General features: G+C 36.1%; 1 protein-coding gene across 1 annotated transcript in view; it reads left to right on the forward strand.

Annotated features, from left to right (window-relative positions):
• The window catches only part of HMGN5 (high mobility group nucleosome binding domain 5), a gene marked incomplete at its 3' end in the record, with an annotated part of 21,970 nt that extends 9,655 nt beyond the window's left edge, over nucleotides 1-12,315 (forward strand). The window contains exon 6 of the mRNA XM_040630321.1: nucleotides 12,265-12,315. Within this exon, the coding sequence (XP_040486255.1) occupies nucleotides 12,265-12,315 (51 nt within the window). The remainder of the gene's footprint in view (nucleotides 1-12,264) is intronic.
• Nucleotides 12,316-17,918: the final 5,603 nt, after the last annotated feature.

Here is a 17,918-nt window from a genome sequence, read left to right on the forward strand (position 1 = left end):
CAAGGAAACAATGGCTTTGAATGACACACATGGACCCGATGGACTTAACAGATATATTCAAAGCATTTCATCCTAAAGCAGCAGAATACACATTCTTTTCACATGAACATGGGACATTCTCCTCAACAGATCACATATCAGGTCACAAGTCAGCTCAAGAGGTACAGAAAGATTGAGATAGTACCATGCATATTTTCTGACAAAATCTCTGTGACCCTGAAGTCAAGCACAAGAAAAAGAAATTCGAAGACCACAAATACATGGAAGTTAAAGAACATCCTACTAAATAATGACTGGGACAACCAGGATATCAAAAGAAAAAAAAATATGGAAACAAATTAAATGAAAACATTATCATCCAAAACCTTGTGATACAGCAAAAGTGGTCCTAAGAGGGAAGCAATAGCAATATAGTTCTACCTCAAAGAAGCAAGAAAATCTCAAATATACAACCTAACCTTACACCTAAAGGAGTTAATAAAAGACAGCAGGGCAAAGCCTAAATCCAGGAAAAGAAAGGAATTACTAAAAATTATAGCAGAAATGAATGTATAGAAACAACAAACACAACAACAAAATCCAGAACAGATCAATGAAACCAGAGGAGGTTCTTTGATAAATGTAAATTGATAAACCCCTAGCCAGATTTATCCAAAAAAAAGAGAAAGGACCCAAATAAATAAAAATCAAAATAGAGAAGAAATAAGAATCAATACCATAGAAATACAAATGATTTTAGAGAATATTATGAAAAATTACATGCCACAAAATCAGACAATCTGGAAGAAATGGATAAATTCTAAAAACATACAAACTACCGAAACTGAAACAGGAAAAAATAAAAATTTCAACAGACCCATAGCCAGCAAAGAAATTGGATCACATAATTAAAAATCCCCCAAAAAACAGAATCCCAAGGGGCAAGATGGCTTCACAAGCTAATTTTACCAAACATTTACAGAAGAGCTTGATCACCTATTCTCTCTCAAACTATTTCAGAAATAGAAATGGAAGGAAAAACTTCCTAAATTCATCTATGAGGCCTGCATTACACTGTTACCAAAACCAGATAAAGACTCCCATTAAAAGAACTAAAGGCCAATATCCCTGATGAGCATGGATGCAAAAATTCTCAATAAAATACTAACTAATCCAACAATACATTGATAAGGTCATTCTCCACTTGATCAGTGGGATTTATTCCTAGGTTGGAAGGGTGATTCAATATTTACAAATAAATCAAAGTGATATACCACATTAATAAAAGAAAGATAAGAACCATATGATCCTCTCAGTAGATGCAAAAAAAAAAGTATTTGACAAAGCACAACACTCATTTCTGTTAAACCTCAACAAAGTAGGAGAAGAGGGAGACATACCTCAACAATCACACATGCCATATATGAAAAACCCACAGCTAATATCATTCTTGATAAAAACTAAGAGTTTTTCCTCTTACAGTCAAGCAAGACAGGGATGTCCACTCTCACCATTGCTATTTACCATAGTACTGGAAGTCTTAGCCTCAGCAATGAGACAACACAAAGAAATAAATACCCAAATCAGCAAGGAAGTAGTCAAACTTTCCCCTATTTGCAGATGAGATGACTACTATATAAGAGAAAACCCAAAATACTCCACCAAAAACTTCTAGAATTGATAAAGGAATTTCAGTAAAGGATGCAGGATATAAAATCAATGTACAGAAATCTGTGCATTTCTATACACCAATAATGAAGGAGCAGAAAAGGAAACAGTGAAGGAATCAACTCCTTACAAAATGCACCAGAAACCATAAGATACTTAGGAATAAACCTTAGCCAAAAAGGTAAAAGATTTGTTCTCTGAAAACTATAAAACATTGGTGAAAGAAATTGAAGCTGATAAAAGAAATGAAAATCCATTCCATGCTCATGGATTGGAGAACCAAATACTGTTAAAAATGTCATACTACCCAAAGTATGCAGTATTTAATGCAATTCCTATCAAAATTTCAAATACATTTTCAAAGAGCCTAGAACAAACAATCTTTAAATTATGTAGGAACCACAAAAGTGCCTGAATAGCCAAAAGAACCTTGAAAGAAAAAGAAAAAGCCAGAACATCCACACTCCAGACTTCAAGTTATATTACAAAGCTGTAGTGATCAAGACAGCATGCCATGCTCATGGATTGGAAGAATTAACATAGTTAAATGTCCATGCTACCCAGAGCAATCTACACTTTCAAAGCTATCCCGATCAAAATACCAATGACAATTTTCAAAGCCCTGGAACAAATAGCCCTTAAATTTGTATGGAACCAGAAAAGGCCCCAAATCTCAAGGAATTGTTGAAAGGAAAAACAAAGCTGGGGGCATCACAATGCCATTTCAAGCTGTACTACAAAGCTGTGATCACAAAGACAGTATGGTAACTGGCACAAAACAGACACATAGACCAATGTAACAGAATAGAGAACCCAGAAATGGACCCTCAGCTTTTGGGCAACGAATCATTGATAAAGCAGGAAAAACATCTGGTGGAAAAAGAGAGTCTCTTCAATAAATGGTGCTGGAAAATTGGACAGCTAGATGCAAAAGAATGAAACTTGACCACTCTTCACACCATACACAAAGATAAACTCCAAATGGATGAAAGACCTCAATGTGAGACAGGAATCCATCAAAAACCTAGAGGAGAACATAGGCAGCAACCTCTACGACATGGACAGCAACCTTTTTCATGACACATCTCCAAAGGCAACAGAAACAAAAGAAAAAATGAACTTGTGGACTTCATCAATATAAAAGCATCTGCACAGCCAAGGAAACAGTCAAAAAACTAAGAGGCAGCCCACGGAATGGGAGAATATATTTGCAAATGACACTACAGATAAAAGACCGGTATCCAAGATCTACAAAGAATTTCTCAAACTCAGTTGAGAACAAACAAATCATAAAATGGGCTGAAGATATGAACAGACACTTCCAATGAAGACATACAAATGGCTAACAAACACATGAAAAAATGTTCAAAATCATTAGCCATCAGGGAAATTCAAATCAAAACCACACTGAGATACCACCTTACGCCAGTTAGAATGGCAAAAATTGACAAGGCAAGAAACAACAACTGTTGGGGAGGATGTGGAAAAAGGGGATCTGTCCTACATTGTTGGTGGGAATGCAAGTTGGTGCAGCCACTCTGGAAAACAGTGTGGAGGTCCCTTTAAAAGTTAAAAATAGAGCTACCCTATGATCCAGCCATTGCACTACTGGGTATTTACCCCAAAGATACAGACGGAGTGAAGAGAAGGGCCATATACACCCCAATGTTCATAGCAGCAATGTCCACAATAGCTAAATCGTGGAAGGAGCCGAGATGCCCTTCAACAGATGACTGGATTAAGAAGTTGTGGTCCAGGGGCGCCTGGATGGCTCAGTCATTAAGCATCTGCCTTCGGCCCAGGGCGTGATCCCAGAGTCCTGGGATCGAGTCCCACATCAGGCTCCTCCGCTGGGAGCCTGCTTCTTCCTCTCCCACTCCCCCTGCTTGTGTTCCTTCTCTTGCTGGCTGCCTATCTCTCTGTCAAATAAATAAATAAAATCTTTAAAAAAAAAGAATTTGTGGTCCATATACACAATGGAATATTACTCAGCTATCAGAAAGAACGATTTCTCAACATTTGCTGCATCATGGACGGCACTGGAGGAGATAATGCTAAGTGAAATAAGTCAAGCAGAGAAAGACAATTATATGGTTTTTCTCATCTATGGAACATAAGAACTAGGAAGATCGGTAGGAGAAGAAAGGGATAAAGAAAGGGGGGTAATCAGAAGTGGGAATGAAGCATGAGAGACTATGGACTCTGACCCGGCGGAGGAGCCTGATGTGGGACTCGATCCCAGGACTCTGGGATCACGCCCTGGGCCGAAGGCAGATGCTTAATGACTGAGCCATCCAGGCGCCCCTGGACCACAACTTCTTAATCCAGTCATCTGTTGAAGGGCATCTCGGCTCCTTCCACGATTTAGCTATTGTGGACATTGCTGCTATGAACATTGGGGTGTATATGGCCCTTCTCTTCACTCCGTCTGTATCTTTGGGGTAAATACCCAGTAGTGCAATGGCTGGATCATAGGGTAGCTCTATTTTTAACTTTTAAAGGGACCTCCACACTGTTTTCCAGAGTGGCTGCACCAACTTGCATTCCCACCAACAATGTAGGACAGATCCCCTTTTTCCACATCCTCCCCAACAGTTGTTGTTTCTTGCCTTGTCAATTTTTGCCATTCTAACTGGCGTAAGGTGGTATCTCAGTGTGGTTTTGATTTGAATTTCCCTGATGGCTAATGATTTTGAACATTTTTTCATGTGTTTGTTAGCCATTTGTATGTCTTCATTGGAAGTGTCTGTTCATATCTTCAGCCCATTTTATGATTTGTTTGTTTCTCATGTACTGAGTTTGAGAAATTCTTTGTAGATCTTGGATACCGGTCTTTTATCTGTAGTGTCATTTGCAAATATATTCTCCCATTCCGTGGGCTGCCTCTTAGTTTTTTTGACTGTTTCCTTGGCTGTGCAGATGCTTTTTATATTGATGAAGTCCCACAAGTTCATTTTTTCTTTTGTTTCTGTTGCCTTTGGAGATGTGTCATGAAAAAGGTTGCTGTGGCCAATGTCGTAGAGGTTGCTGCCTATGTTCTCCTCTAGGTTTTTGATGGATTCCTGTCTCACATTGAGGTCTTTCATCCATTTGGAGTTTATCTTTGTGTATGGTGTGAGAGAGTGGTCAAGTTTCATTCTTTTGCATCTAGCTGTCCAATTTTCCCAGCACCATTTATTGAAGAGACTCTCTTTTTTCCACCAGATGTTTTTTCCTGCTTTATCAATGATTCGTTGCCCAAAAAGCTGAGGGTCCATTTCTGGGTTCTCTATTCTGTTACATTGGTCTATGTGTCTGTTTTTGTGCCAGTACCATGCTGTCTTTGTGATCACAGCTTTGTAGTACAGCTTGAAATCCGGCATTGTGATGCCCCCAGCTTTGTTTTTCCTTTTCAACAATTCCTTGGAGATTTGGGGCCTTTTCTGGTTCCATACAAATTTAAGGGCTATTTGTTCCAGGGCTTTGAAAATTGTCATTGGTATTTTGATCGGGATAGCTTTGAAAGTGTAGATTGCTCTGGGTAGCATGGACATTTTAACTATGTTAATTCTTCCAATCCATGAGCATGGCATACTGTCTTGATCACTACAGCTTTGTAATATAACTTGAAGTCTGGAATTGTGATGCTTCTAGCTTTTCTTTTCTTTTTCAAGGTTGCTTTGGCTATTCAGGGCCTTTTGTGGTTCCATACAAAATTTAAGATTGTTTGTTCTAGCTCTTTGAAAAATGCTATTGAAATTTTGATAGGAATTGCATTAAATGTACTGCATACTTTGGGTAGTATAGACATTTTAACAGTATTTGTTCTTCCAATCCATGAGCATGGAATGGATTTTCATTTCTTTGTATCAGCTTCAATTTCTTTCACCAATGTTTTATAGTTTTCAGAGAACAAATCTTTTACCTTTTTGGCTAGGTTTATTCCTAAGTATCTTATGGTTTCTGGTGCATTTGTAGAGGGGATTGATTCCTTCATTTCCTTTTCTGCTCCTTCATTATTGGTGTATAGAAATGCAACAGATTTCTGTACATTGATTTTATATCCTGCAACTTTACTGAATTCCTTTATCAATTCTAGAAGTTTTTTGGTGGAGTATTTTGGGTTTTCTCTATATAGTATCATCTCATCTGCAAATAGGGAAAGTTTGACTACTTCCTTGCTGATTTGGGTGCATTTATTTCTTTGTGTTGTCTCATTGCTGAGGCTAAGACTTCCAGTACTATGGTAAATAGCAATGGTGAGAGTGGACATCCCTGTCTTGTTTCTGACTGTAGAGGAAAAACTCTTAGTTTTTATCAAGAATGATATTAGCTGTGGGTTTTTCATATATGGCATGTGTGATGTTGAGGTATGTTCCCTCTTCTCCTACTTTGTTGAGGTTTTTTAACAAAATGAGTGTTGTGCTTTGTCAAATACTTTTTTTTTTGCATCTACTGAGAGGATCATATGGTTCTTATCTTTTCTTTTATTAATGTGGTATATCACTTTGATTTATTTGTAAATATTGAATCACCCTTCCAACCTAGGAATAAATCCCACTGATCATGGAGAATGACCTTATCAATGTATTGTTGGATTGGGCTTGCTAGTATTTTATTGAGAATTTTTGCATCCATGCTCATCAGGGATATTGGCCTGTAGTTCTTTTTTTAATGGGAGTCTTTATCTGGTTTTGGTAACAGTGTAATGCAGGCCTCATAGATGAATTTGGAAGTTTTCCTTCCATTTCTATTTTCTGAAATAGTTTGAGAAGAATAGGTATTAGCTCTTCTGTAAATGTTTGGTAAAATTCGCTTGTGAAGCCATCTTGCCCTTGGGATTCTGTTTTTTGGGGGATTTTTAATTACTGATCCAATTTCTTTGCTGGCTATGGGTCTGTTGAAATTTTTTATTTTTTCCTGTTTCAGTTTCGGTAGTTTGTATGTTTTTAGGAATTTATCCATTTCTTCCAGATTGTCTGATTTTGTGGCATGTAATTTTTCATAATATTCTCTTAAAATCATTTGTATTTCTATGGTATTGATTCTTATTTCTCTTCTCTCATTTTTGATTTTATTTATTTGGGTCCTTTCTCTTTTCTTTTGGATAAATCTGGCTAGGGGTTTATCAATTTTACTAATTTATCAAAGAACCTCCTCCTGGTTTCATTGATCTGTTCTGGATTTTGTTGTTGTGTTTGTTGTTTCTATACATTCATTTCTGCTATAATTTTTAGTAATTCCTTTCTTTTCCTGGATTTAGGCTTTGCCTGCTGTCTTTTATTAACTCCTTTAGGTGTAAGGTTAGGTTGCATATTTGAGATTTTTCTTGCTTCTTGAGGTAGAACTATATTGCTATTGCTTCCCTCTTAGGACCACTTTTGCTGTATCACAAAGGTTTTGGATGATAATGTTTTCATTTTAATTTGTTTCCATATTTTTTTTTTCTTTTGATATCCTGGTTGTCCCAGTCATTATTTAGTAGGATGTTCTTTAACTTCCATGTATTTGTGGTCTTCCCGAATTTCTTTTTCTTGTGCTTGACTTCAAGGGTCATAGAGATTTTGTCAGAAAATATGCATGGTACTATCTCAATCTTTCTGTACCTCTTGAAGCCTGACTTGTGACCTGATATGTGATCTGTTGAGGAGAATGTCCCATGTTCATGTGAAAAGAATGTGTATTCTGCTGCTTTAGGATGAAATGCTTTGAATATATCTGTTAAGTCCATCGGGTCCAGTGTGTCATTCAAAGCCATTGTTTCCTTGTTGATTTTCTGCTTAGATGATCTTTCCATGGGTATAGATGGGGTGTAAAGTCCCTTACTATTATTGAATTATTATTAGTGAGTTATTTTATGTTTTTTATTAACTGTTTTACATATTGGGTTCCCTCATGTTGGGTGCATAAGTATTTATAATTGCTAGATCTTCTTGTTGGATATACTCCTTTATTATGATAGAGTGTCCTTCTTCATCTCTTATTACAGTCTTTGGTTTAAAATATAATTTGTCTGATAGAAGTATGGTTACTCCAGCTTTTTTTTAATGTACATTAGCATGATAAATGGTTCTTCACCCACTCACTTTCAATCTGGAGGTGTCTTGTGGTCTACAGTGAGCTTCTTATCAGCAGGATATTGATAGGTCATGTTTTTTTTTTTTATCCATTCTGATACCCTATGTCTTTTGTTTGGAGCACTTAGTCCATTTACATTCAGAGTAATTATCAAAAGATATGAATTTAGTGCCATTGTATTACCTATAATGTTGCTGTTCCTGTAGATTATCTCTGTTCTTTTCTAGTCCTTGTTATTTTTGGTCTCTTTCTGCTCAAAAGGTCCCCTTTAATATTTCTTGCTGGGCTAGTTGTGTTCATGAATTCCTTTTGTTTTTGTTTGTCTTGGAAACTCTTTATCTCTCCTATTCTGAATGACAGCCTTGCTGTATAAAGTATTTTTGCCTGCATATTTTTCCCACTTAGCTCGTTGAACTTATCATCCCAGTCCTTCTGACCTGCCAGGTCTCTTTGGACAGTTCTGCTGCTAGCCTTATGTCTACCCTTGTAGGTTAAGGACTTCTCATCTCCAGCTGCTTTCAGATTCTCTTTATCTTTGTATTTTTCAAGTTGCACTGTGATATGTCATGGAGTTGACTTTTTTTTTTTAATTTTGAGGGGAGTTCTCTGTGCCTCTTGGACATGAATGCCTGTTTCCTTCCCCAGATTAGGGATGTTCTCAGCTATAATTTGTTCAAATAAACCTTCAGCTCCTTTTTCTCACTCTTCCTCTGGCACTCCTATAATACGATATTATTTTGCTTTGTGGTATTGCTGAGTTCCCTATGTCTACCTTAGTGATCTAATAATAGTTTTCTTTCCCTCTTCTTTTCAGCTTCATTATTTTCCATAATTTTATCTTCTATATCACTGAATCACTCTTCTGATTCATCCATGCTCATTTATGTGGCTTTCACTTGACTACATTTTAGTTCTTTTACCTCTACAGTAAAGGAGTCTCTAATGTCTTCTATGCTTTTTTCAAGCCCAGCTATTATCCTTATAATTTTTGTTTTAAACTGTATTTCAGACATCTTACTTATATCTGTATTGATTAAACCCTTAGCTGTGAGTACTACCTCCTGTTTTTTGTTTTGTTTTGTTTTGTTTTGGTGAATTTGTCCATCTCATCATTTTGTCCAGAAAAGAAAAGAAGAAAGAAAAAGAAAAAAACAACAACAAAAACAATAACTACAATAACAACAACAACAAAAGCAAAAAACCAAATAAAACAACAACAAAAGAAAACCAGATCCTCAGTGTGTTTTGGTCTGCTTGTTAAAAGAAACTAGATCCCAAGATAAAAATGAAAGAAAAATATATATATATTAAATAAAATAAATTTCAATGAAAAGAAACACAAAACAACAACAACAACAAATATATATATATATATATATATATATATATGGCACATATAAAAATAAAATTTAAAAAAGAATAAAAGAATAGAAAAAATAAGAAAATAATTGAAAAAAATAATAAAAATTAAAGTATAAAGGAGGCTAGATACAATTTTCCCCTAGAGCTGAAGCTTTACAGCAATCTATGATCAATAAACTTGGTGTGAGCAAATTGTTTGTACTGGTCTTCTGGATGAGGGGCCTGTTGCACTGATTCTTATGTGGACTTGCCCTAGTGGATATGCGCCTCTAGTACACAGGGAGGCAGGACTTGGTATAAGTGGCTCTGGACTGTTTTGGTGTCACTGTTTTGCTCCCTGAAGTCTTTCGGCACTGAGGGGTGGGATGAATATGGCAGCACCCTGTTCTCCAGCTATGGAGCTGAAAATTCATACCCCCAACTCTTCAGTGAGCCCTCATAGAAGAGCAATCAATCATTTTCTCTCCCTGATTTCTGTCAGAACCTTGTGTTCACCCTGCCTGTGTCTGAGCTTTTTTATCTCAGGAATGCAAATGAGTTTCAAAGCTCTAACTTTTAGGGACTCCCATAGCGTTGACCCCTGCTGTTCTCCCTGGGTAGGGTCTTGCCACACTTCTGACTTTTGCTGGACTTGTCCCAGAAAAGTAGTCCCATGACTGCACAGTGGTTCAAAGTTTATGGCAATACAGAGCAGAAAGCTGGCACCTAGACTCACTGTTCTCAGCCAGCTTCCCCGCTTCTATGCCTGGGAAAAGTGCAGCACTTAGGACCACCCTTTCTTCTTGGGGCCCAGAGGATCCTCAGACCATGGTGTCACACCTGGAATTCTGCCCCGCTCTTCCACGTGAGCACCTTTAAGTCAGGCACATCCTCCACTATAGCAGACTTCTAAAAATTCCAATTTTGCACTCCACTGCTTATATTACTATGTGGTAATATCCTTAAGTAGGCTCCCTCCCGTCTCCTGTATCTGCAGCTATATCACACCAGATTCAAGTCTCTGCACCTCCTACCTTCTAAAAGGTGGTCACTTTTCTACTTGTAGATTTGCAGTATTTGTTCTTTCAGACCTCTGATTTCTCGGGTGTCCAGAATGATTTGATAACTCTCTAGCCTTATTCAAGGGATGAGATAAAGTTAGGGTCCCCCTGCCTCTCTGCCATCTTAACTCCTTCCTCTGTCTTGCTGCTTTTAGAATTTTTTCTTTATCACAGTATTTTGCAAATTTAACTACAATATGTCTTGGTGTTGGCATTTTTTTTTAAAATCTTAATGGGAGTTCTCTGTATGTCCTGGATTTGGATGTCTGTTTCCTTCCCCAGATTAGGGAAGTTTTCAGCTATATTTTCCTCAAAAAGCCTCCTGCCTCTTTTTCTCTCTTGTTCTTCTGGGATTTGTATGACATGAATGTTATTTTGTTTGATGGAGTCACTGTGTTCCCTACGCTCGTGTTCCAAAATTTTTTCTCTCTTCTGTTCAGCTTCATTATTTTCTACAATTCTATTTTCTATATCATTTATTTGTTCTTTTGCTTATTCTATCCTTGTGGTCATTACATCGAGTTACTTTCAAATCTCAGTTACTGCATTTTTCATTTCAGCCTGATTGGTTTTTAGCTCCTGTATCTTTGTGGTAATGGACTCTCTGATGTCTTCCATGCTTTTTTCAAGCCCAGTTAGTATCCTTATGATTGTTCCTTTAAATTCTGAATCAAGCATATTACTTACATTTGTTTCTGTTAGATTCCTGGCTGTGACCTTTCCATTCTTTCTTTTGGAGTGAATTCCTCTCTTGGCATTTTGTCTAGGTCTCTGTCTTCTTCTCTGTGTTAGGAAAGCCTACCGTGTTTCCTGCTCCTGACAGTAATGGCTTTATGAAGAAGAGGTCATATAATATCCAGGGCCTGGCCCTTCCAGAAGTGTCTCTTGTGGGTGCTGTGTGCACTCTGCTGCTGTGTTTTGGCTGCTCTGTCCCCAGGTCAGTAGTCTGCAGAGGTTCTCCTTGCCTGCAGTGGGCAGTGTTTGGACCTTGGCCAGAGTGTGGTGAGTTTTAGCTAGGTAAGCTCTGGTCTGCTTGTTAAAAGAGACTTGATACTAATTCCACTAGAACTGAAGTTTTGCAGAAGTCTATGGTCGGTAGATGTGGTGCATGCAGGGGTTTGGGCTGATCTTCTGGGGAAGAGGCCCACTCTGCTGGTCCTTAGGCATATTTCCCTGAGAAAAGCAGTGCCAGCAGAGTACAGGGGGGCGTCTTGGTGTAAGCAAGTAAGGCAGCCAGTGTTGGAGTTGTGCTGTTTACTAAGACTGATTTATGCTGAGGGACAAGGGAGGGAAATGGTGCCATCCTGCTCCTCTGTCCCTGGGTACCTCTAAAACAAACTCCAGTCTTTGAGCCCCATTGGTTGCAAAAACTCACAAAAATCAGCCCCTCTCATTTTCCCAGCCAATGACTTTGGGGGAAGTGTTTTCCTTCTGTGTATCCCTGTGCACACCACTCTCTCTCACCCTTCTCTATGACCAGGGCTCCCTTCCCTCTATAGCACCTATGACCCATTTCTCCCCCAAACCATGTGTCCACACATCCTGGCTTTTCGACTAGACCTCTTCACTGCTTCTATATGTACAGTTTGTTTTATTAGTCCTCACATAGATCTCTTGGGTATTCAGAATGATTTGATAGTTATCTAGCTGTGCTTAAGAGACAAGGCAAACCTAAGGTCCTCCTAGTACATTGCCATTTAAATTCTTCCCCCACAATCTACCTGATGAAAGACTTTTCAAGTAACTTTTTTTCAAAGAAAACCTAAATCTCACTATTATAGAAACAAAATATTATTTCTTCAAGGAGTGCATTTTGCTTACTCATTGAGAATTGCTAATATAGAATATATGTCATTTTTCTATATTAACTCTGTTTCCTATATTTGTAATGAAAATTCTGTATATGAATACATTTTCCTGAATTTATTGTTCCAAATATCTATTTATACATGTTTGTGTGGAGATATTTTAGTTAATCCTATTTCTTAGAATGTTTTCCTTATCTTGTATTTAGGAGGTGTTTTTCACAGGAAAATTACTTTCTTGTAAATGAAGTATCATTCTTTTCATAATATAGATATAATTCTGTCTAAATACTTAAGGAAAATAGTTCCAAATTTTCAAATATAATAGTTTTAAATTTTCTTTATACATATAGGCACCAGCTCCTGAAAAAGAACTTGAAGAAATGAAAGAAGAAAAAAATGAAGATGTTGAAGAAGGAATAGAAAAGAAGGAAGTAGTGGCGGCAGCAGCAGGAGAAGATGAAAAAGATCAGGAAGGAGATGGAGAAGACCAACACAAAAAAGAAGAGAAAAGAGAAGATGGGAAAGAGAACAAAGATGGAAAAGAAAAAAGAGATAGAAAAGAAGATGAAGATGAAAAAGGAAAAGAAGATGGAAAGGAAGAAGAGAAAAAAGAAAAAGGAGATGAAGAAAAGGGTGAAGATGGAAAAGGGAAAGGAGAAGATAGCAAAGAGGAAGAAGAAGAAAAAGAGAAAGGAGATGAAAAAGAGGGTGAATATGGAAAAGGGAAAGGAGAAAATGTCAAAGAATTTGAAGATGAAAAGGACACAGGAGAAGAAAAGCAGGAAGAAGACAGAAAAGAGAATGAAGATGGAAAAGATAATGAAGATGGAAAAGAGGAGAAAGATGGAAATGAGGAGGAAGGTGGAAATGAGAAAGGAGAAGATGGAAAAGAGGGCAAACATGGAAAAGAGGAAGATGGAACAGAAGAAAATGGAACGGGAGATGGGAAAGATGGAGGAAAGGGAAAGGAAAATAAGAAGAAGGCTGAAGTGGGAAAAGAAGTAGCTGAAAAAGAAGAGGTCAAAAAAGATGAAAAAGAAGAAGAATCTCAGAGTATTGTTTAAAGCTGCCCTATATAGTTTCATAATTTGGTAATATGTGCCTCCATGTTGTAATGTTAATAGAGATGAATATTTTTACCAAATATTTTATAAACACAGCTTTTCTTTAGCACTGGTTTAATTTCAGAACATCATCATACTGATTATTAGTCACAAAGTAGCTAACATGAAACCTGTATACATTTTGTGATAATAGTGGAATATATAAAAAATATGCTTTCAACTTTGTCAGTGAATTTCCTTTTCTGTAACTTATGTGTTAAAGCTTTGAATTTTAATTTTACTCCTATATGTGATAATTTCACAAAGTGGGGAGATGTGGAAAAGTTTCTTTCAAAATACTTGTGGTTCTCTAGGTTGCTTTTATAAAAAAAAGGTTAACTATTTTGTGTAAGGCAGAGAGTTAGAATTCTTTCTCAAATATAACTTTATTATCAGCTTGTGAACAAATAAGATTGCAATTTCATTTTTAAAGATTTACAATTTTTTTTCAGAAGGGCAGTTCTGATTATATGTGTATCCACAACATTTTACTAGATTGATCTTAATAAAAATTCTTTTAAAAAATAATTGTAGTTTTTTATATCTCTAAAAAATAGTGAAATGTTAAAGCATTTGATTTTTTCTCTTGTGATGTTCACAAAAGCATTTATTAATTTTGTTTTGCACTGAGATAAAATTAACATAAAATTTACCATTTTAACAATTTCCTATTCAGTGGTTTTTTTAGTGCATTCACAATATTGTGCAACTACCACCACTATCTAATTCCAGAACATTTTCACCCAAATAAAAAACAAAGTACCAATTAGCAATCTTTCCATTCCCAATCCCCTCTTTACAGTTCCTGTTGACCACTAATTTAATTTGTCTCTATAGATTTGCCTATTCTAGATATTTCATATAAATGGAATCATGAAATATATGGCCTTTCTTTCACTTAGCATAATGTTTTCAGGTCCATCCATGTTTGTAGCATGTACCATTACTACATTATTTTTATGGCTGAATAATATTATATTTCATTGATATACTACATTGTTTCTTGAACATTTGAGTTGTTTCCATATTTTTGTCAATTATAAATAATGCTGCTATGAATATCCATGTAGAAGTTTTTGTGCACATGTGTTTCATTTCTCCTAGGTATATATCTAGTAGTAGAACCACTGGATTATATAGTAATAGTATGTTTAACTTTTTGAGAGACTTTCAGACTGTTTTCCAAAGTGGCTTCAGCATCACATACTCTCACCAGCAATGTATGAGGGTTCTAATTTTTCCACATCCATGTCAAAACTTCTTATTGTCTATATTTTATTATAACCATCTTAGTGGGGTTATTTGGGGGTGATTAAAATCATGGTGATTTTGATTTGCATTTCCATAACAATGTTGGGCATCTTCTTATGTGCTTATCAGCCATTTGTGTATCTTTGGAGAAATGTTTAACAAATCCTTTGTCCATTTTTCTCTTGGGTTGTTTTTTTAGTATTGTGTTGTAAGATGTGTGCATATTTTAGATACGAGTGTCATATCAGTTATAACCATTTGCAAATGTTTCCTCATTCTATGCGTTGTCTTTTCACTTTCTTGATAGTCTCCTTTGATGCACACAAGTTTTAAATTTTAAGTCTAATGTACTTTTTCTTTTGTTGCTTGTCTTTTTGGTGGCATATCTGAGAATCTTGTACCAAAGCCCAGGTCACAAAGATAGACACACATACATCTTAATAGTTTTATAACATTATCTGTTACATTTAAATCTCTGATTCATTTACATGTGACCATCCATTTGTCCAAGCACTGTTTCTTGAAAACACTATTTCCCCATTGAATGGCCTTGGCACTCTTCAAAAATCCATGGACCACAGATGTATGGATTAATTTCTGGACTCTTAATTCTATACCACTGATCTATATGTCTACATGTCAGTACCATACCTTCGATTACTGCAGCATTGTAATAATTTTTGACATCAGAGAGTAGTTGTCCTCTAACTTTGTTCTTGGTTGTTCAAGGTCCCTTATAATTCCATATAAGTTTTAGGATTAGCTTCTTCACTTCTACAAAAGAAAAGGCAGTTGAAGTTTGGATAAGGATCACAATAAATATGCAGATAAATTTGGGGAATATTGCTATACTAACAAAATTGTCTTTCAATACACTAACATGGGATGTCTTTTTATTTGTTTAGGTATCTTTCATTTCAGCAATATTTTGTAGTTCTTAGAATGTACAAGTCTTGCACTTCTTTGATTACATTTATTCTGAAGTATTTTATTTTTGATGCTGTAAATGGATTTTTATTTCCATTTTAGATTGTTCATTGCTAGTGCATAGAAATACAACTGGATTTTGAATATTAGTCTTGTATCTTGTAATTTTGATGAACTCATTTGTTAGATTTCGTAGGTATTTTGAGGATTCTCCAGAGTTTTCTATTTATAAGAACATGTCATCTGCAAATAGAGGTCATTTTACTTCTTTACAATGTGGATATCTTTATCTTTTTCTTTTTTCTTCCTTAATTTCCTTGGTTTCCAAAAGGCTTCACACATATTAAGAATAAAAAGGATATAAACAAATTCAGAAGTTCAGCTTCCAAAGCTTAGACCTCTGTCTCTACCTCTTTCATGGGGCTGACAGGCCCTGCACCATTTCATATCCTGTCTCAAAATTTACTACAATGCAGTAATCAAAATTGACCTAAAAGGGCTGGTTAAATATCTAGGCACCTTGTCTGTATCCCCCCACTTCCTAGTCATATTCCACAACCACAGAAAATGCACTGTCATAACTTCCAATACAGAAACTGGTCTTTTAAACACCCTGGTCCCCTTTATTGTCAAGGCTAAAATAAAAGTAACAATGCTGGTTTTCTCTTTAAAAACACATTCCAGGTAATGGGCAGAAATCTGGTAACGAGTAATTTTAATTTTGTGAAATTCTACCCTCTACATAAGGAAGGTAGCCATCTTCACCTTACCACGTTATTTTTAACTATATAATAAATCATTCATATAACAAGGATGCCATAGTATACTACAGGAGGATCATTCCTTTACACTATGATACAAAGTGAACACTTTACCTGGTCTTATAGGTCTTGTATTGCTTTATTTCTTGATGTTTTAATTGGATCTTACTTTCCCTTTACCATTAAAACTTTGATTCACACCATTTCTCTTCTAGCAGTTTTAAAATTAGTAAGATGTGAAGGGAAAAGTGGAATAGAGGAATTTTAATTTAAAGAGACCACATACTATCACCGTAAGTGAAAGTGGATATAAATTATAAATTTACTATAACAGAACAGTACTTAATAAAGTTGTGGAGAAATAGACAAAAGTATAAAAAATTCTTTAGGGAATACCACAGAGAAAAGTTTTTAAGAAGTGCACTTGGGGGGCATGTGGGGGGCTCAGTCGATTCAGTGTCCCACCCTTGATTTCAGCTCAGGTCATGATCTCACCAGCTTGTGAGATCAAGCCCCATGTCAGCCTCTGCACTGGGCATGGAGCCTACTTAAGATTCTCTCCCACTTCCCCTCCCCACTTTCCCTCTCTCTCTCTCTCTCTCTCTTTTTTTTAAGATTTTATTTATTTATTTGACAGAGACAGCTAGCGAGAGAGGGAACACAAGCAGGGGGAGTGGGAGAGGAAGAAGCAGGCTCCTAGCGGAGGAGCCTGATGTGGGGCTCGATCCCAGAACACTGGGATCACGCCCTGAGCCAAAGGCAGACGTTAATGACTGCGCCCCCCAGGCGCCCCCCTCTCTCTCTTTTTAAAAGAAAAAAAAGTGCACTTGGAGTTTCCTTAATAATATGAAAGATCTTTTGTTAACTATTTCATTGGCAACACAGTTTTCTGTAATATACTGATTTATTACAAGAATTGATTTTCTGATTATACAGTGAAGTTTTAATAAAAAATTCTGTTGTGACTTTAAAGAGTTTGCCCCATTAATAAGCATGATTTTGGCTAGTGATAGCATGTCTCAAAATAAAAATGCTTAATGTGAATAATCTTTGAAATCATATTCTAATTATACAGTAAGGTATAATTCAGTTTTTTGAGGTAGAAAAAAAAGAATAAGAAAAAAATAACTACACAATTCTTCAGGGTATATCTGCTACATAAAGCAAAGCCTGCCCTTAATGCTTGTCCTTAATAACACAAAATATTTCATGATGAACATTATTAATCCTTATAAAAATCCCATGTTTTGGACAGTATCAGCAAAGGGAAACATAGAACTAGAGCATGTCAAAGCTGGAGTCTACTCATAAACCATAATATAATAAGTATTATTAATGCTCTACTGAGGTCACACAGATAAATCTTGACACAATTTTTAAAAATTAGTTTTTGAAAATCTTCAAACAACAATGTTTTTGTCCTAAAATAATTATTCTTCTTCAAGGTACTATTGCAGCAATTTTCCAAAATTAAAAAAACAACTCTTGGAACAAGTTGGTTAACATATAAAGAACAGAGAAAAAGTCCACCAAATCAGCTGCAATTTAGAACCTCTTGTGCTGAAATTCACTTAAATCTAACCATGACAATAGGTAAATTACTTGTGTAAAAGTACTTTGCAGAATACAGAAAAGTTTTTAATGTAATATTTATACAATAAATTTATTTTTAATCTTAAAATACATGGATTTAAGACTATTACCCACTTCTTTTTTTTTCAATGATTTTTTATTATATTATGTTAGTCACCATACAGTACATCTCTGGTTTCCGATATAAAGTTCAGTGATTCATTAGTTGCGTATAACACCCAGTGCACCATGCAATACGTGCCCTCCTTACTACCCATCACTGGTCTATCCCATTCCCCACCCCCATACCCTTTGAGGCCCACAGATTGTTTCTCACAGTCCATAGTCTCTCATGTTTCATAACCCCTTCTGATTACCCCCCCCTTTCTT

This window comes from Ursus maritimus (assembly GCF_017311325.1).
Source record: "Ursus maritimus isolate PB19 chromosome X unlocalized genomic scaffold, ASM1731132v1 scaffold_X1, whole genome shotgun sequence".
Taxonomy (NCBI): Eukaryota; Metazoa; Chordata; class Mammalia; order Carnivora; family Ursidae; genus Ursus; species Ursus maritimus.